The sequence below is a fragment of the Oratosquilla oratoria genome, chromosome 2 (assembly GCF_046742065.1).
Source record: "Oratosquilla oratoria isolate Oo_2021 chromosome 2, ASM4674206v1, whole genome shotgun sequence".
Lineage (NCBI taxonomy): Eukaryota > Metazoa > Arthropoda > Malacostraca > Stomatopoda > Squillidae > Oratosquilla > Oratosquilla oratoria.
Genome location: NC_134778.1, coordinates 77811029 through 77831693, shown reverse-complemented (window position 1 = coordinate 77831693; position 20665 = coordinate 77811029). Strand labels below are relative to the sequence as shown.

Below are 20665 nucleotides of genomic sequence, written 5' to 3'. Positions count from 1 at the left end.
GTCATTTTTTTTTAGAAATGAGTCAAGGCGAATTGTGAATAACTTTTCAAGAATTTTGGAAAACTGTGGTAATAGTGAAATTGGTCTATAGTTATTATAACTTGATTTGTCGGCTGATTTGAATATCGGTATTACTTTTGCTATTTTCATTGCATCTGGAAATATCCCTTGTTCAAATGATTTATTGCATATTGTCAGAAAATGATTTTTGATGATAGGCATAATTTGTTTTATGAGGTTCATATTGATTCCTGTGCAATCGAGTGATTTCTTGTTCTGCATTGATTTTACTGTGTTCATAAGTTCGTTTTCCGTGACGGGTTTTAAAAACATAGTGTTATTTATTCGGTGTTTCAAAAATGTCTCGTAAGTTTGATGTGTTGTCTTTATTTGTTTCGCGAGGTTAAGTCCTACATGGGAGAAAAATTCATTAAATTCGTTTGCCACTTCTTTTTTAGTTTTTCCTTTTTTAATAATGTCTATGAATTCATTGGTGTTATTAATTTTGTGCCTTGTTAAGTTGTTTATTACTTCCCATGTCTTTTTTATATTGTCACAATTTTTGAAATTGTGACACCTGGCTCGCTGTCTCGCCTTCCCATTTTCTCGTCTGTTTACCACCGTTTCGGGCCTTCATTCCCCATACTCGGGGGAATTTCCAGAGTCCTTAAGACTTCTAGTAGCTACATCCTGTCCTTTCTCCTCCTCGTTATCCTCTTCATCTGTCATGTCATTTTTGACAATCAATTTCAGTGCCTTAACGAAGGGAGAGACTTCTAATTATCTAGAAACACCCCCCCCCCTTTCCTATTTGTGTTCTCAGAGCCATGCTCAACGGTTTTCGCGCCCACACAAAGCGCTCAAACACACCCCCTCCCCCCCCCCCTGCGCGCTGTCACATATTTGTTTAAGCTAGGCAATTAGAATAATTAGGATTGTGTCTAACCCGCTCGTGAACAGTGTCTACCTCAAGGAACAATTGCAACTGTGTCACCTCCCACATGAACATTATTCGTAGTACCCTTCACAACTAGGGACGGAGACATAGAACTATTGGCAACGTCGGAAGCCGGCTAGCGAGCATCACGACCTGACATGCCGTGAGACAGAGGTCAGTCTAGCGTGGGTTCTCAGAGAACATGAAGTAACTCCTACGCGGTCTCGGAAGAATCAGGTGCATTGGTCTCGCACAGTGGCTGCGATGATTCACTTCGTTAATACGAACTAGTTAAACGCTATCCAAAATTCAAGACCGATTGACCCCTAGTGTCAGGTGAACATGCGTAAGTAAAACATAAGTGTCAAGGAACTCAGTGCTACGGCGTTCCGTGTTACCTGTGATCAGGATCTCATCGCCATCGTGTAGATTACCAGGATCATCGCATCAAGGTCGCAAGGTGCAGATACATCCCCTTTCGGGACATCCAGACCGGAAGGACGTTAGCGGAATTGCGGAGAGACGCCTAACCAGCCGTCTTCAGTGCCCGCTCGGAGATACCAACCGTGACCAGGCAGTTCCCGCCCATCGCTACAAAGGCCTCATCCGAGGTGCGAATCCGTGCTTGTCTGAACCCACTCCCACCACCAACAGTAGATGCTAAGTTTAATTTATTTGATGTTACTGTAAGATGTTTAGTTGAAGCGCAGGGAGACAGAGTACGATAGGAACCATTAATTAACTTTTAGACCAACCTTTATAGACTATACTAACCATATTTGATATTTGAACAAGTTATCAATTAAAGTCACATTAGGAATTCTGGGTTTCATTACCCATCTTTATGAGTTGTCCCCACACCCCTTTTTGATTTACGTACATACACGCTTGCTGTGAGGAAGCACGCGTGGTCCCGTGTGGTAATGCGAATCTCCTGGACTTCGGCTTCCCCACTGAGATTATCATCCTCCTAAATTCTTCACTCCCTTGAGGTACGTATTTCCCCACGCCCCCTCAACCACCTCCTCCTCCTTCCACTGTCCAGGAAATTTGTAATACGACATATATTACCTTTATAACCTTCAAGCAGTGTGTCATAGTATTTTTTTTCACAGTTGCGTAAAATTGTTGTAAGTTTGTTTTTGTACACTTTGTATTTGTTTTCGTCTGTCAAGGACTTGCTTAGAATTGATTTCTTGTAAAGTTGGTTTTTCTTTCGACACGCGTTCTTAAGACCGTTTGTAAACCATGGTTTTGAGTTTACGTTACGTGGTTGTATTTCTACTTCTCTCTCTGGGCAGCATTTGTTTACATTACTCATGATAATGCTTACAAATTCGTTATATGATAGATTGGCATTTTCTGACTCGTAAACCTGATCCCAATTTTCTTCTTTTAAGCATTGATTTAATTTTGCAATATCTTTTTCGTCAATTTTACGTTTAAGTACAATTCTGGGTTTTGTTATGCAATGCATTTCTTTTGGACTGATAGTGAATACCGGTAGATGGTCACTTATATCACTTATTAAGATACCACTATGAATCTCGGAGTTTACAATATTGGTGAAAATGTTATCTATCAATGTTTCACTTGTATTTGTTATTCGGGTTGGTTTATTTATCAAAGGATATATACCTAAAGAGAAAATCATATCTGTAAAGTGTCTTGTTTGTTCATGAGTCTCATACTTAAGTAAATCTATGTTGAAGTCACCACAGAGATATAGATTTTTATTTCTAAATGGAGTTATGATTTCTTCAAGCATATTTGTGAACTCATTGATGTTTGTGCCTGGCTTTCTGTAAATACTTGTTATGACGGTATTTTTTTTAGTTTTACTGAAAATCTCAACAGCTACGCAATCAAATAGGTTTTCATACGAATTAGTGGATTGATTTATTAGTTTGCATGAAATTGATTTTTTTATGAAGATAGAGACTCCGCCGCCTTTTTGGATCTGTCTATTAGCACTGTAAGGAGTATAGTCTTGTAAGAAGTTTACTAGACATCCTGGGTCAATCCATGTTTCGCTTATCACTATAACGTCAAAGCTTTTATTGAGTAACTTGAGATAACAGTCAATATTCTGATAATTGGCGTTTAGGCTCCTTGCATTGATGTGAATTAGTGTGAAACCATCAATATCACGAAATACCGTGTCAAATTGTGTATCACTATAGTAATCGCTGTCTTTTGTTAGTTTTGAGTAAAAATCTAATTCGGGGTCAATTTGGGTATTATTGTGATTAAGTATCGAAAATTCCTTTTCTGATATTTTGTCTATTTCTTTATACTTCTTAATGGCGGTATATACATCTGGGTTTTTTGATGCGAGATTTGGCGCGGAAAACAAAATATGAATTTCTGTGTTTGAGATGGCATGATAGGGAAAATTTTTTGAGCAGTCTAGGCAGAACCAGTTATTGAAAATATTGGGGTTATTTTTGGCAGTATTTACGGGTATATTTGCACACATGAAATGATATAAATGTTTGCATAATGTACATTTGAGGTGATTGGTAGGGACAAGGGTATGGCATGAAGAACAGTTTTTTGATATGTTTGTTTTAGTTTTTGTGTTAGTTGTAGTGTTCATGGTTATGTTTGTGTTAGAAGATTAAGGAATGTGAACTATTGAAATTCAACTAATTGTTCAAGATTACTTACTTGATGTACTTTTTCATCCTTGCACTTGATATACACCTTGCAGTCTCTTGTCCAAGTCGAGATGATCTTCCCTTGTTTCCTCATGTCGCGTGCTGTTTTGGCAATCTCTCCGGTTCGTTTTGTCAGGTGTTCATTCACGTAGACGCCCGTCCCCTTCAATTTCTTGGCGTTTTTCAGCACGTTCACCTTCGACTTTCTTGAAACGAATCTCACGATGTTGTGTACGTTTATATGAGGATGAAGCTGTGCTCATGTGATACCGTATCTATGTCTCCATTCATTAAACCTTACTTTAAATTCATATTTATGATATTGGGCTGGATCTGTAGTGATTCTTCTCTTTACTTATAGTAATTGCATATGTTTATTGTATATGTAATACCCCTTTATTATATATGTAATACTCCTTTATTATATATGTAGTACTTAATCTCAATATATATATACTGTATATATATATATATATATATATATATATATATATATATATATATATATATATATATATATATATATATATATATGAGTGGAAGGGTGGTGAGATAAACACCGAGTAATGTTGGAGTGTAAATTTACTGACGTTTCGTCCTTAACAGGACTTCTTCAGAGTATGAGTACATAAGCATAAAATCAACATATATATATACGCGTTCATGTCCGAGTTCCTGCTAACCCACGCCACTCGAGTCCGCTTGTTTCCTTATCTCCCGGCGGATGAGTCGTCCGGACATTTGAGACAGTTTGATAAATCAGTCCCTGTGATTAAGGCAAGGCTGAGATGCTATATATGCTGCCTCAACTAGTTTCCTCTTTTTCTTTTCTAACCCCTGTTGTAAAATCTCTACCCCGCTCCAGTTGGGAAGGTGTCCAAGTTGGTCCACATGAACCACCAATGCGTTGGAAGTGCGGTGGGCTTTTAGGTCGTTCTTGTGTTCGTATGTTCGCTTGCGTAGACCTCTCCCAGTTTCTCCAAAGTAGCTCAGTTCACAGCTGCTACATGGTATTTTGTATACCACGCTATTAGTGATATTGTCTTTTCTCTCCTTACTTCTCACTATTTCGCCAATTTTCATGCTGGATGAGCTGGCAATCTTCAATCCTGTGTTGCGTAGTAGGTGTCCTAATTCTTCCGTGTGTTTGGAACTGGGAACCACAATGAAGTCACCTTCCTTATCTTCCTTAACCTCATCCTTTTTATCCAATGTTCTGAGTGCTATTTTTCTCAAGCTGTGTAACAATCCTTCCGGGTACCTGAGATCTGTGAAGACTTTAAAAATATATTTGACCTCTCTATCAATATGCTCCTCACTGCATACCCGGAATGCCCTAAGAAAAAAATCCAATTATTACTCCTCTCTTGGTTCTCTCGCTGTGTGCCGAGAAGTAATGAATAAGGTCATTTTTGTTAGTTGTCTTTCTGTGGACCGAAAAACTCACCGTGCCATTGTCCTTTCTCCAGATTAGTACGTCTAAGAAAGGTAGCTTTTTGTCCACCTCGTGTTCCACTGTGCACTGAATGTCCGAGTCCACTGAGTTCAGCCTATTGAGTAATTTAGAGAAATTGGTCTTCTCTGGAGCAATGACTAGAATGTCATCTACATACCTAAACCAATGTGTCCCTCTCCCGATTACCTTCATGTAATGATCTCTTTCTAAGACTTCCATGTATAACGAAGCTAGGACTGCACTTAGCGGACTTCCCATTGCCAAGCCACGTATCTGACAATATTCTTCATTGTTGAACATGAAGGGTCCGAACTTGACACATAGAGAGATTAATTTAAGTAAATCATTTTTACCCACCGGTAAATCCTGGTCATCCATGCTGCCGATTGCTTTCTTGGCTGCAATTAGGGCCCCCTCCACGCTGACATGGGTGAATAAAGCTGTCACATCATAGCTTACCATAACCTTTCCTGCAAAATCAACATTCTTAAGTCTCCCAATTAGTTCACCTGAGTTCTTTAAGTGGCCGTTGCTAAGTGTTCCCAAACACCGAGACAAAGGTTTGGCTAAACACTTGGCTAGCCTGTGGGGAGCGCTGCCGATACCTGACGTGATGGGTCTCATTGGGATGCCTGGCTTATGGGTTTTTGGTAATCCCCTCATCCTGGGCGGTCTTGGGGCTTCTTTTAACAAACCAACTAACTTCTTACCTCTGTTGGATCGCATTAGTATCCTCCTGGCTTCTTTCTTGAACCGCTCCCCTTCTTGCTCAGTGTATCCTCCGGACTTCTTCTCATATGTGGATGGTTCGTTGATTAAATCCATCATCTTGTTGTCGTAGTCGGGAGATGAGGAAACAAGCGGACTCGAGTGGCGTGGGTTTGCAGGAACGCGGGCATGAACGCGTGTATATATATGTTGATTTTATGCTTATGTACTCATACTCTGAAGAAGTCCTGTTAAGAACGAAATGTCAGTAAATTTACACTCCAACATTACTCAGTGTTTATCTCACCACCCTTCCACTCATTCTGTCGTCCTTCTGTCCAATATATATATATATATATATATATATATATATATATATATATATATATATATATATATATATATATATATATATATATATATATATATATAGTAAATCTTTTATATAAGTGGTCTATGTAGCCATTACATTATATAACTGCCCTATGTAACATTATATAACCGCCCTACGTGCGTCGCCTCTACGTGGTCGTTAGACATACGCACTGAGCGTAAGCGCTGTTGTCATGCCTAGCCAGAGCATTAAGGTATTTAGTATAACGTTACCCTTAACCATTTTGCACGCATACTCCTCATTAAACGCAAGTGTTTCTCTTACCTCATTATGTCCTTATGTTATACATGTATATGTTTGTCTGTATTGTTCTACCTACAATTAAAGTTCCACCTGGCAACAGAGTACCAGAGAATTGGGTCAGAGATGCATGCCCCTACCCTGTGGTAGGCCCCCCAGCTTACGCCTGGAGGCAGAATGTACTTAGCTCTTGTCGCGTGTAGACCTACGAAATAAACTCCCGTGATATTCGATGTTTCACTTAACCACAGGCCTTCATCCAACTTATTCCATAGATCTACGCGTCTACATAATGTTACGAAGGTGATCGTAGGTCTTGCAAAAATTGTAGTATGTATTAGTTTCATATAGGTACACAGAGTCATCTGTGTGGAGAGGGCATGAATCGTATGTTTGGCAACACGGGATGTCCGAACTGAGGGCAAGCAGGGTTAGTAGTGACAGTTCCAAAGCAAGGCCTGCTCAAGGGTAGTTGTTTTTGTTTCCCTCGTTGATTTGTGTATTATCCCTATCTACCTCAGAACTACCTCCAACTAGTGTGATGTGAACATTGAAAGACCCATGTTTAAAATAGAGTGAGATAAAATATTTAAACAAAATACAAGTAAAATATAAAATATGGTGAACGTTGCCATGTCTGATTATGGTGTATTATGGCGAACCTCTCGTCTGTGATATCATGCGCTTTGTTATCTCATGCTTGTACTGTTGCTGAATGAAAAATGTATTTCCACAGTATTCGTGTAGTGAAATATACGTGGAAAAACGAGGTTAGTATTTCATTTCGTATTTTCTGAGTAATTGCTCGCGTGGAAACCTGTGAGAACCCTTCCCTCAATATTGCAACAAATGTCTAATGTTCGTTGCAATGCGCTTTCTCTCCTACTGAAAGTCATTTAATTTCTAACATTCTCTCCTACTGCATCTTCTCATTTCACTTTACCTACAACTAAAAATCTTTCCATCTATCCGACTGTCCCTACAACTTAACCTCAGACCCGTTCCTATTCTTTAGTACCCTTACCACCTCCTCCACATGTTCTTTTTTCTGTTTTTGTCCCATTATTTTCTTAGGTGAATTTTCTTGTTATTATAACTTTAACCACCCTTTCTGTCCTCATTTAATTTTTAATGTTTTCTTCATTTTTCCTAACCTTTTCGCTGCTTCATTTCACACAAAATTTTCTATTTCTCTTTTCATTTTTCCCCGTCTGGGGTATTGGCTGCATGTTGTTGTGGCAAAGTAGCATGCAGTTGATACTTTATGGTCTATATGGGGCGCCCCTACGGACCAGAGCCACACATAATTTTGTCTGTGATTAGAGGAGGAGTCTGCTCACAGAGAAATGATGACACTTTTATTATACTGCTACTGTCCCTCATTTATGCTGTCCCCCAACCCCTTGTTGCTGTCCTGTATCATTTCTCTGAATATTCATTTCCTTGTTTCGCCTACCCTGTGGTGGGGGGAAAAGAATGCTGCCACTAAGTATTCCCACTTGGATCGTAAGAGGCGAGAAAAACGGGACGGGGATCGGGACTAGACATCCTTCTCCCTGTAGCACCACAGGGGACATTCCTTTAAAAAAAAAAAAAAAGTAAAGGCATAAGAGGGTCTAGGAGTTTTCAACCAGTACCCTAAAGTTTGGGTCTTTTAATGTGCATAGATGTGGTACAGATGAGAGTAAAAGGGAAGAGATAGGTAGTATGTTTGTGAGAAGAAAGATGGATGTGTTGGCTTTGAGTGAAGCTAAGTTGAGAGGGAAGGGCGAGTGTGAGTTTGGGAGTGAAGAGAGGGCGAGGGAGAGAAGGGGTGGCTATACTAATAAGTGAAGAGATAGGTAAACGTGTAGTGGAGTGGAAGGAGGTTTCTTCAAGGTTAATGTGGATGAAGGTGAAACTGGGAAAGGAGATGTGGGTTTTTGTAAGTGCATATGGGCCTGGTAGTGAGAAGAGTGTAGAAGGGAGGCTTTTTGGATAGATTTAAATGAGTGCATAGAGGGATTAGGGAGGAACATCAATGTAGTAGTATTGGGAGACCTTTATGCTAGGGTAGGAAATGAACCAATAGATGGAGTGGTTGGGAAATGTGGAGTTCCAGGAAAGAATCATCATAGAGAGTTGATGGTGGAGATGTGTCTAGAAAGAGAGTTGAGGATAGCAAATACAGTGTTTCGGAAGAAAGTCAAGCATAAATACACATGGGAGAGGGTGGTGGATGGAAGGGTGGTAGATGGAGCGTTAATGAATTATGAAGTGGTAGATAGGAGTGTAATAGGAAGAGTTAAGAATGTACATGTTCTAAGGGGAGAGAGTGGGGGAATATCAGATCATTTTTTGGTGGAAGGTAAGTTGAGAGTGGAGGATAGATGGAGAAAGAGAAAATGGATAGAAGGTAGGTAGGTACTTAGAGTGAACTGCTTAAATGAGAAAGAAAAGGAGAGGGAGTACAAGAAGCTGAGAGAGGAATGGGAGTGAAGGATAGAGTAGAACTAGGAGTGGAGGAGGAATGGGGATGGTTCAAGGAGGGAGTCACACAGTGTGCAAAGATGGTGTGTAGAACAAGAAGGGCGGGAGGAAATAGAAGGAAGGGTAGTGAGTGGTGGGATGAGGAAACAAAGAAAGTTGTAGAAGAGAAGAAGTGAGCTTTCACAGATTGGTTACAAAATAGGACAAGGGAATCACATGAGAGGTACAAAGAAAAGAAAAGAGAAGTAAAGCACAAGATAAAGGAGGCAAAGAGGAGAACAGATGTGAAATGGGGTGAGAGCATGGCAAAAACTTTTGAAAGTAATAAAAAGATGTTTTGGAAAGAAATTAAGAGAGGAAGAGGAGGCGAATCAAGTAGAGAAGAAAAGGTAAAAGGTGCAGATGGAGAGATGATAATGGAAGAGAAGGCAGTAAGGGGAAGATGGGCAGAATATTTTAGGGAGTTGCTAAATGTGAAGGAGGATAGGGAGGGAAAGGTAGTTGCAGTGGGAAGTGCTAAGAAAATGAGAGTGATGAGTGAGGAGAAATAGGAAGGACGAAGTAAAGGCAGTTTTGAAGATGATGAGAGCAGGTAAGGCACCTGGTCTGGATGGATGCCATGCAGAATGTCTGAAAAAAGGAGGTACAGTGATGGTGGACTGGCTGGTGAGGTTATTTAATGTTTGTTGGAGAGAGGGTAGAGTGCCGGAGGACTGGAGGAGTGCCTGTATAGTTCCACTCTACAAGGGAAAAGGGGACAAGTGTGAGTGTAGTAGTTTCAGAGGGATTAGCTTGTTAAGTGTAGTTGGGAAGGCTTATGGGAGGATCTTGATTGAGAGGATTAGGAGAGGAACAGAGAGAGTAATTGGTGAGGAACAGTGTGGATTTAGGACAGGTAGAGGTTGAGTAGATCAGATTTTTGTGGTAAGACAGATATGTGAGAAAGCTATAGGAAAAGGTAAGGATGTTTTTTGGGCTTTTATGGATCTGGAAAAGGCTTATGACAGGGTAGACAGGAAGGCACTGTGGGAGGTTTTGCAGATATACGGGATAGGAGGAAAGCTGTTAAGAGCAGTCAAGAGTTTTTTCAAGAGTAGTAAAGTGTGTGTCAGGATTAGAAATGGAGAGAGTGAGTGGTACAAGGTAAAGGTGGGACTTCGTCAGGGATGTGTTATGTCGCCCTGGCTGTTCAACTTATACATGGATAGGGTGGTGCGAGAGGTAAATGAAAAGGTGGTGGGTCAGGGATTGGAGATGTTTAAAGAAAATGGAGAAAAGTGGGAGGTGAGCCAGCTGTTGTTTGTGGACGACACTGCACTTGTGACAGGATCAGAGGAGGGATTGAGGAAGTTAGTGACAGAGTTTGGAAGAGTGTATGAAAGAAGGAAATTAAAGATAAATGTGGGTAAAAGGTGATGAGATGTACAAGGGGTGAAAGTGGCAGCAGACTGGAAGTGAGCATTAAGGGAGAGAGACTGGAGGAAGTAGATAGTTTTAGATACTTGGGTGCGAATATGGCAGGAAAAGGAGTTGAGGTGGAGGTAGAATGTAGATTGAGAGAAGTGATTATGTGCCTTGGTGGATTAAAAAGTGTAATGAGAAGTGGACATCTGGGAATGGATGCTAAGAGGAGATTGTATGAAGGGGTGATTGTGCCAACAGCACTGTATGGGGCAGAAACATGGAACATAAGAGAGGAGGAGTTTAAATGTGTTTGAGATGAGGTGTCTGAGAAGTATGATAGGGGTTACTAGGCTGGATAGAGTGAGAAATGAGGAGGTGAGGAGGAGAATGGGGGTGGTAAGGGAGTTGGGAAATAGGGTGGATGAAAGAGTATTGGGCTGGTTTGGACACATGGAAAGAATGAGTGAAGATAGACTAGTAAAAGAGGTGTGGAAGGCAGAAGTGGAGGGAGTGAACATGAGGGGGCAACCTAGGATGAGATGGATGGATGGGGTAAAAGGGGCTTTGGGAAAGAGGGGAATGTCTGTTGAGGAAGGACGGGAGAGGAGAGAAGACAGGGGTGAATGGAGAATGGTTGTATATGGATGATGTTGTGATGCATGAGGTGGAATGGAGGGGGGATGGGGAGTGAGGTAGTATGTGTGAATAAAATTTAACGCAGCCTGAAGGGATTCCTCCCCGTCTTCTCCTTTTCTGCATGGGAGGATGGAGAGGGGGATTGCCAATTTAATGAAGCGGCCTTGCTGAGGATGTGCTGTGTCTTGCGACACTGCTTCTGACCCAGGGCAGTGGACAAGATGCAGGGATGACCCGTCATCCAGGAGGTGCCATGATAAGAGGAAGGGTAGAGGGTGGAGGGGAGTGGAGTGTATTAGGGATGGAATGGGTGGGAATGGTATTTTTGCCTGGTATATGTATGTATGTATTTTAACTTTTTGTACATACATATACCAAGGCTTTTTCCCCCTTCCAAGGGAGGTAGCCAAAAAGGGAAAGGCATAAAAACACTCCCACCCATTTCATCCCTAAATACACTCCACACCCATCCCACCCTCCCTCTCATCTGAGCACCTCCTGGATGACGGGCCATCCCCGCACCCTGCCCACCACCCTGGGTCAGAAGCAGTGTCGCAAGACACAGCACATCCACAGCAAGGCCGCTTCATTTAATCGGCGACCCCCCCTCTCCGTCCCCCCTTGCATATAAGGAGAGGACGGGGAGAAATCCCTTCGGGCTGCGTCAAAATTTACTCACACATACTACCCCACTCCTCATGCAATCACAACATCATCCATATACAACCATTCTCCACTCACCTCTGTCTTCTGTCCTCTCCCTTCCTTCCTCAACAGACATTCCCCTCTTCCCCAAAGCCCCCTTCACCCCATCCATCCACCTCATCCTAGGACGTCCCCTCATGTTCACTCCCTCCACATCTGCCTTCCATACCTCTTTTACTAGTCTTTCTTCACTCATTCTTTCCATGTGTCCAAACCATCCTAATATTCTTTCATCAACCCTATCTCCCAAATCCTTTTTCACCCCTGTTCTCCTCCTCACCTCATTTCTCACTCTATCCAGCCTAGTAACCCCCACCATAACTTTTTGTAATCATCTTTTATTTCACCCAAACTCTTTTCTATGATTCATTATGATGTTATTTCATTAAATTTATTAGTGAAGTATCTATTTTTATTATCTAGCCTATTACCTGTTTCTTGAGTGCTTTAATCTAATTTCTTATTTTTACTATATCCACCTCCCACTTCCTTCCAGCCTCACTTACCATCCCCAAATCCCCTTCTACCAGTCTCACATTTTGGGCAATATCCTTATGTGGGAAAAGAGGCCTTTTCATATATAGATAGAATTACATACATACATATACCAAGGTTTTTCCCCCCTTACAAGGGAGGTAGCCAAAAAGGAAAAGGCATAAAAATCATTCCCACCCACTCCACACCCCTCCACCCTCCCTCTTATCTTAGCACTCTCCACAATTACTATTTATCATACAGCAGGACCCTATGCTCCCCTTCAACACAATGCACACAACGAATTAGAATGTTTTCCTTGACTACCTAGCTGGGTCATATGTTTGCTCTCTAGTTCCAAATTGTTTTAGGACATGAATATGAAAGGTGAAAGGCTGGAGGAAGTAGAGATTTCACTATGTGGGGTCACATGTGGCAGTTAATGGAGTGGATACAGAGGAGAATGATAGAGTAAAGGAATGAAAAGGTATTTGAGGATGAATGCAAAGAGGTTGTATGGAGTAATTATTGCCACAGCACTGTGAAGAGCAGACTTGGACTCTAAGGGAGGCATCAAGGAAGAGCCTGAATGTGTTTGAGGTAAGATGTTTTGAGAAGTAGGGTAATTGCTACAAATATGGATAGAATGAGATATGTAGAGATGAATCAGAAAAAGGATGTGGAAAGAGATGTGACTGATAGGCGAGATTAAAGAATGCCAAGATAAATTGGGGATATGGAAAGAATGAGTGAAGAAAGATGAATAAGAAGTGTGTGGAAAATAGAAGTGGATAGAGGCAACTTGAGAGGAAGATTAAGAATATGATGGATGGATGAGGTGAAGAGGGCACTGGATGCAAGAGTCTGTCAAGCAAGGGAGAGTGTGAATGGTAGGAGTGAATGGAGATAAATTATGAAACAATAATAATTGTTGCTGTTTCATCAGATAGAAAACCTGCAGTCATACAGCAGCTGGCATTGGTCCTTGGAACCTCCTTGATGTGGGACTTTCTGTCACCAGCTGAAAATAGTAGGAGGGGGCATTTGCTGGTTGTCAGCTCTCCATGTGTGGGAAGTCAATAAAGAGAAATCTTGGGACCAGACTAGAGATCAAGTGTCAAGTCCTTAATGGAAGAAAGGATATTTTGAAAATTAGTAGCTCTGCTGTCCATTTTGTAGAGCCACCACAAGTACCAATCATTAGTCCCAGAGAGTGTGAATGGATGGAGGATTGATGCAGCCCAAAGGGTTGCTCTTCTTTGTCTATCTATCTACATACCAAGGGCTTTTTTTGCTCCTTACAAGGGAGGCAGTTTATTACATTTTTGGAGTGTTGGTGGGTTTGTGCTTTGATTCTGCCATTCCCTTGTCATGGGGAAAAAGGCCATTGGTATGTATGTATACTATGTACACTATGACTACTTCTATCTACCTATATACCAATGGGTTTTTTCTCCCTTACAAGAGAGGTAGCAAAGTCAAAAGGCGCATACCCACTCCCATCCAGTACTCTTCTAACCAAAGATTACATAAAACTTCATCATTCAATTGGCTACAGTTAAGGGCTCATGGTTTTGTGGAGCCAAAAATATTCTCTATGGGTTAGTACTCTTTTTCTTCATTAGAAAATCAGGGCCCCTAATTCATCTAAGTTTATGGTGTTCAAGAACTGTGACCCAGCATTGTTGATACTTATGCTCTGATTCATTGTATAAAGAAGAAATGACTGAAGATAGATTCTATGATAGTACCAATGTGCCACATTCTTCCCAGTATACCACATTTATCAAGTGTTATGTGACCTTTTTCAATACTGTGCATTTTCTTCAACTCAAAATACTGGTGCAAAAGTTGGGTAAATAAAAGACATGTATACATTTGTTCCTTCATACTAAAATATAACACTGCAATTTACAAAGCTTCACCAGCCCAAACAGGAGAACCACATTTGCAGCTCAACACCAGGCTCAAATAACTAGATAAAAAATAGCATTTTGTCATTTCAGATTTTGGCATGTAAATAAAAGGGTAAAAAGTCATAATTATTTAAATCATCATGCTGTATTAATCCAATAATTTCAAAAGCATAAGAATATCTAAACTGATGTAGCTCGAAAATAAAAACTAAGGAAATGATTACAATTGTGGCAAGGAAACAAATATATTGGGCACTAGCACAGAAAATACAATGAAAATTGTAGTTACTTGAAATGGATGAACAAAATATCTTGTAGGAAAGGCATGAAAATAGATAACACAATAGGAATTCTTTGGTTGTATAAAGAGAGGCTAATAATGACATGAGTACCACTAACATTTGTACTGAACAAATGAGTAACAATTGACAACCGCCATACAACAGTACATACTAGGACTATATACATCAAGGAAACAAGTGGAAAGTGGAGGGTCTGGTTTAGTAGACTGGTTGAAAAAAAAATTAATCATAAGTAGGAATTTCAGTCATGCATGACTCGGTCTTTCAAATAACGGTTTGAACACCCAAACCCTCCACTTTTAAAACATTATTGGCACATCCTATGGTCCAGTCCACGCCAGGTGGGGTTCTACTTTAGTCTGAACTTGTAGCTTCATGACCACTCAATGCTATTTGAATAAACATCGTGAAAAGTGATTATTCTGGAACAAGTGCTAAATGAAAACCTTTCAACTCAAATTTCTATCCATGTGGTGTAAAAGAGGACCTACTGATTGATTTTCATAATAAGTCAGGGTGTGACATTTTCCCCTTACCTTCCCAACATATATTTTCTATTTACAATAGTCAGAGATAAAAACTGATGGTTAAATCAGTTTTACAGATTAGAACACTTCTGAAGTCTATCAAAATATTCATTTCAAGCCAGCTTCAAGGACTGGTGGGAGAGAAAAACAAATAAATAAAATAAAATAAATAAAATAAGATGACCAAAAATACATAAAATACAGGGTGGTCATGCTAGAGGGTTTCATTTTAATGGCAACAATCAAATGACATTACAAATTTAAGTCACAGTCAGTCAAAATTTCATAAAAAAAAAAAAAAAAAAAGAGAGAAAAAAAAAAAATACTCCCAATTATCCATTTCCTGTTGGATACCAAAGAACATATACAATGGATTTTTTCATAATTATGTTGTAATCTAAAGAATCGGCTACTAAAGAATTAACACTGCAATTTTTTAAAAGTAAAAATAATAAACTAACAATGTGTCTTTCACAATTTTTTCTGGTTAAAGCCAGACAATTTTGTGTAGCCTAAGATAAAACCACAAGTTAAAGAATATTAAGATTGTCTGATTCAACGCTCCTTCAACATGATAATATCTCTACAGATTTTGTTCTGATTAATGTTAAATGCTTTTATTCAATAGATGCCAATTTGAATCAAAGATATATATATACATACATATATATATATATATATATATATATACACGTGGAGTTAAAAACGACAGCATTGTTGTAGTTGTTCAGTTTTTTCTTCGTATTCTCGATTTTCCTGATAAGAGATTTTCCATTAACTGGGTGAATTGAAACTAGGTCTCTATATTCTTCCATTTGTTCTTATTTGACATCGACGTTTCGTCTTAAACAAGACATTATCAAGATATAACTGAAATAACAAAAATTACATGGTAACAGTAAAGGTACTAGACAATATCAAGATATAACTGAAATAACAAAAATTACACGGTAACAGTAAAGGTACTAGACAATATCAAGATACTGTACAACTGGAATAAAAAAAAATTACATGGTAACAGTAATAATAAAGGTGACAAATTTGTAAAAATAAATACAAAGACTTCCACCTACAAGAGGGAGCAATCAAAGAACACCATAGGAGTTCCCATAACGCTGCACTCAGGAGGGATGATTTGATCAACACCACCAAAATTATTGGATCAAGCAATAATCTCTTCTATCCCATTATTTAGAAATAAAAATCCCCCCTCCCCCTCTCTCTCTCTCCCTTCATCTCCACCTCCTCCCCCACCTTCGGTGACCGCACCCGCCTAACCCTCCCCCTAACCCCCCCCCCCTTACCCTTGACCTCTGAGGTCCTTATTGTCTGTCCCTCCCCCCCCCCTTCGTCTGACCTGATCTTAGGTATATATACTTCTGTCATCTCTGGATTATCACACCCTTCTTCCTCTCTTTAAATACCTGTATGTAAGTCTTCATATTTATTTTTACAAATTTGTCACTTTTATTATTACTGTTACCATGTAATTTTTTGTTATTTCAGTTGTATCTTGATATTGTCTAGTACCTTTACTGTTACCATGTAATTTTTGTTATTTCAGTTATATCTTGATATTGTCTAGTACCTTTACTGTTACCATGTAATTTTTGTTATTTCAGTTATATCTTGATAATGTCTTGTTTAAGACAAAACGTCGATGTCAAATAAGAACAAATGGAAGAATATAGAGACCTAGTTTCAATTCACCCAGTTAATGGAAAATCTCTTATCAGGAAAATCGAGAATACGAAGAAAAAACTGAACAACTACAACAATGCTGTCGTTTTTAACTCCACGTGTATTACTGAGAATCTGCTCCCCCCCTTTACTAATATATATATATATATATATATATATATATATATATATATATATATATACAGTGAGTCCTCCTTATATGGTAATTCTTTATCCGGTAGATTCACAGTTACAGTATTTGGTCATTACTACCCTCAATTCTATTTACGGTAAGAAAAATTCACAGATACAGTATCCGCTAGATATTTTGAAGAGGAAAGAGCAGGGAGAAGATATGTCTGCCATATCCTATCGATACATGTTATAATGGGTTCGGTATATGGTAATGTCAATTTGCGGTATGGTTTTCAGGAACGCATAGGTACAGTATAATGAGGACTTACTGTATATATATATATATACATATATATATATATATATTTTGCCAGGTCCCACTTACTACAAGTTACTTATTTTGATATGCTGTTTCCTCAGTACTTTTCACCTATGATCTCAATTTTGGCTGGCTTTTAACTTCATCTCCCCATTTTTCACTAAATCACAATCCATACAAGTGAAATTATCACAATAAATGTACATATGTTTTACAAGGTGAAATAACATAAAAAAATACATGCTTCTGGAAGCAGGAGGGTTGTGAAGCCTGTTAGATGTCTTCCCCTCATGTGTACTGGACCAATGTCTGGTCCCTTTCAGGGGAAGATTTACATACAACTTCTGTACTCGACACTTGGGCAAAAGTAGTTCACAGATTTATTTACTCTTTTTGTCCTTCAGAAATCTATTCAGATTTAAAGCAAATACAGTTCAACAATAGTGACCCCGCTGCAGTTCTATAAATGCTCTACAGGGAGCCCAAAACATTACAGATTTATGTACATACAATGAGCAGTAACTCCAGGAGTTGTGTTCATTATAAACAGGAAATCCTGTTCGATAAATCAGTAAAATAAAAACTCTGCAGGTGAATTATACACGACCATTCACACTGATGAACTATGGTGTCAACTTTAATCACAACTTAAACTTAAGGCAATCAATACTCTGGTGAAAAAGTTATCTTATTTTGTTGAGTGGCAACCATTTCTTGAAGTTACACTTCTCAACAAGGAGATAACCTGGAACTAGAAAGGACTTGAAAAGGAAAGCATTATGTCTCCTACCTATCTTCTGCCTCAGTGACCCTGAGTAACTAAATCATGAATGTAAAGATTGATTCCTTGGAACTAAGTTTCCAATATACTTACCCTATCTTTATACTACGATAAAAGATTTGATGCACCCAGAAAGTTTGTAACAAGTCAAATATGAGGACCATACCTGTGGAGTGGTTGGTTGGATAAAGTTTAAGTGAACCTCACTTATTATGTGAATCAATTAACATTTACTGAAAGGCTGATGAACACAGAGTTGTTTCCCACATTCAGCATCCACTGAAAGACTTGCTCAATACAAAGAGGCTTTAAAATATTTCTACATAGAACCAACACTTTCAAAATCAGTTGTCACAATGAGATTTTGTCAATGCCAGTAAAAACCTATCTTTCTTGTGCGATCTGTATAACTCTGGTTGATTGACTTGTGCCATGGAAGATAAGATACTTGCTTATCTTTATAAAACCTGTGCCTCTCTAACCAAACAATGAGCATGAAGCCCCTGTGCATACAAATGGAGCTAAATTGAGCTCTGAAAAGACAAGAAGTTTTCCTCAAGTATATATATATCTACAACAAGAGTTTCAACAACTGAAAAGTGGAAAAGGGTTGCTAACATATGATTAGAAATAAAAGCAAAATACCACTGTGGTCACAGACTTTGAGTTATATATTCACTCACTGATGGTTGGTTAGGTAGTACAAGACAAATGAAAACCATTGATAAAAACTTAAAAAGATGCTTTAAAAAGAATCAAAACTGAAACAAGTATTATTTTCATATATATATATATTTTTTTCTTCTGCTGGGTAGCAGAAAGTGATAGGAAACTTTTGGGCCTGTGGTGTATAGTTCTTGGGAGGGGGGGGGTTTGTTTCTACTTGCAGTTACAAGACAAAATATTTCACATATTCAGCAACCTGCTGATAATAGTAGTGCAATTCTGCACCTATGTTATTGTGCACAATGCAGAAATCTGTATATTGGTTGTATTAGCTTTGGTATGGCCCTCAACAATTAACCAACTAAATATATGTTACCCACCCTATGCATCATCTCTAGTTCACTTGTGTGGAAATATTTCAATGAATCTACTAAAATTATTACCAGCACAAATGAGCGAGGATGACACAATCTTCCAGTTAGTACAGAAGTTTTCAAACACTTAAAATACTCTAGAAGTTTTCAATCTATTACAATATCATTATTATTATTATTATTATTATTATTATTCGTTTTTCTGAAGAAAATTAATACATTTCAGATGTTGCCATCTCCACTTTTATGGAGATTAGCTTACTTCAGTCAATACTGTGGATTTGGGGAATGGTATGATGCAATGGAATTAGGTGTGTGCATTTCTGAATGTCCTCCTGACAAGCCAGAGTTTGGTGTAAGGGCATCTGCACGATTACGGCTCATAGGCATTGGACCAGATGAACGGGAAGAGCTGTAGCTGCCACGATAAGTTGAATAAGAGGAGTCACCAGAGTCCTGCTGCTGCTGCTGCTTGGGAAGGGTAGAGGAGTTATGCTGGGGCTGGGGTTGAGATATCCCATACACAGGTTCAGGCTTAACAATCATGGGTTTGTTTGCAACATAAAGGGTAGATCCTATCTCCTGACGAGGGTTATTCTTGGTTGCATACATGCTGTCTGTTCGAGACAAGGCAGTGAATCCTCCAGGAGATTTGTTGTAAATGCTTTGTGTCTGTCCAATGTTGCGCATGTAGTTGTCAGTTCGAGGTGGTGGTGGCTTGGTATACACAGACTGGGAACGTGTCAAAGAGGCAGAACGAGGCATAGGGGGAGACTTGGCATAAAGACTCTTAGAGCCTGAGTAGATTTCATCTTTGTTGACACCATAGGATCCATCACATTTGTAAGGGGGAGTGCTGTACACTGAGGCAGCACCCGCTGGGCCATACACACTTGTTGTGTAACCTGCAAAGGAAAAGAAATATTCAACATATATTGAACCTTGGGGGAAAAAAACATATGTATAATAAAAGGCCCTTTCCCTCATTTAAGGGATTTGTTATCCCTTCCATCTTAGCTCCTTGTGGATGAAGGGCCATCCCTGTCCCCATCCACTGCTCAGGTCTGAGACAATGCAGCAAGATACAGCACTTCCACAGTAGAGAGAGAGGAGAGTCATTAAGATGCCGAAGTGCATTAATTCCTTCCTTTTGATTTCCTTCATTGCTTTGTTGTTATTACTCAAGGAGACCATGGGCAGATCAACATGAGCATGAACAATTACTATAATTATCCTTTTTTATTACATGACATTGTCTTATGCCTGCTCACCTAATGGGGATGCAGTTGTGGAGGTGTTGGCAGGACGGTATTGGTCGTAGTGATGGGCGGCTCTGAGGGCATTGTAATTATAGCGCGGGGGTGGCTTGGAGCACTCATCATAAGCATCTTCCTCACTGCCCACACTCGACGAGTCTGTAACCAGGTAATTATATAAGACATTTGTATATTAAGAAAATGAAAGTTTCAAGACTTTAAGTAAAATTAAAATCTTGTTAAATATAGTCTTATGTTTCATGTACAGAGAAACTTGCAACTTTAAAAAAATTACTACTTTGATCTTAAAGATACAAGTAAAAATTAGCTCATTCATAGAAAGCTAAAATATATAGCTGTTACAAATGTAGTTAAGCAAAATGTTAATAACAAGATTTAGAAGAGATACAGAGCAATTTAAAGGTTAGTGATTATCTTAAATACAAACTCCCATGTTTACTGCTTAATATCAAACCAATAAGGTGCATAAAAGGAAATCATACAGTGCACCTAATTTTACAAGCATCAAACAAATATGCACATACACACAAACAATTACACACTTACATTCAGATTCACACATATAGCCCAACAACAAAGCTGAAGACGAATGGCACTTCCTACAC

At 39.1% G+C, this 20665-nt stretch overlaps 1 protein-coding gene across 2 annotated transcripts in view; it reads right to left on the bottom strand.

Moving 5' to 3' along the window:
- Positions 1 to 17809: 17809 nt before the first annotated feature.
- bib (MIP channel family protein big brain) overlaps positions 17810 to 20665 on the bottom strand; it is a 309773-nt gene continuing 306917 nt past the window's right edge. For both annotated transcript variants that reach the window (XM_076211408.1, XM_076211418.1), the window contains 2 exons: positions 20055 to 20198; positions 17810 to 19688 (listed from right to left, as the gene is read on the bottom strand). In XM_076211408.1, coding sequence (XP_076067523.1) covers positions 19051 to 19688; positions 20055 to 20198 — 782 coding nt within the window. In that variant the 3' untranslated portion in view covers positions 17810 to 19050. The remainder of the gene's footprint in view (positions 19689 to 20054; positions 20199 to 20665) is intronic.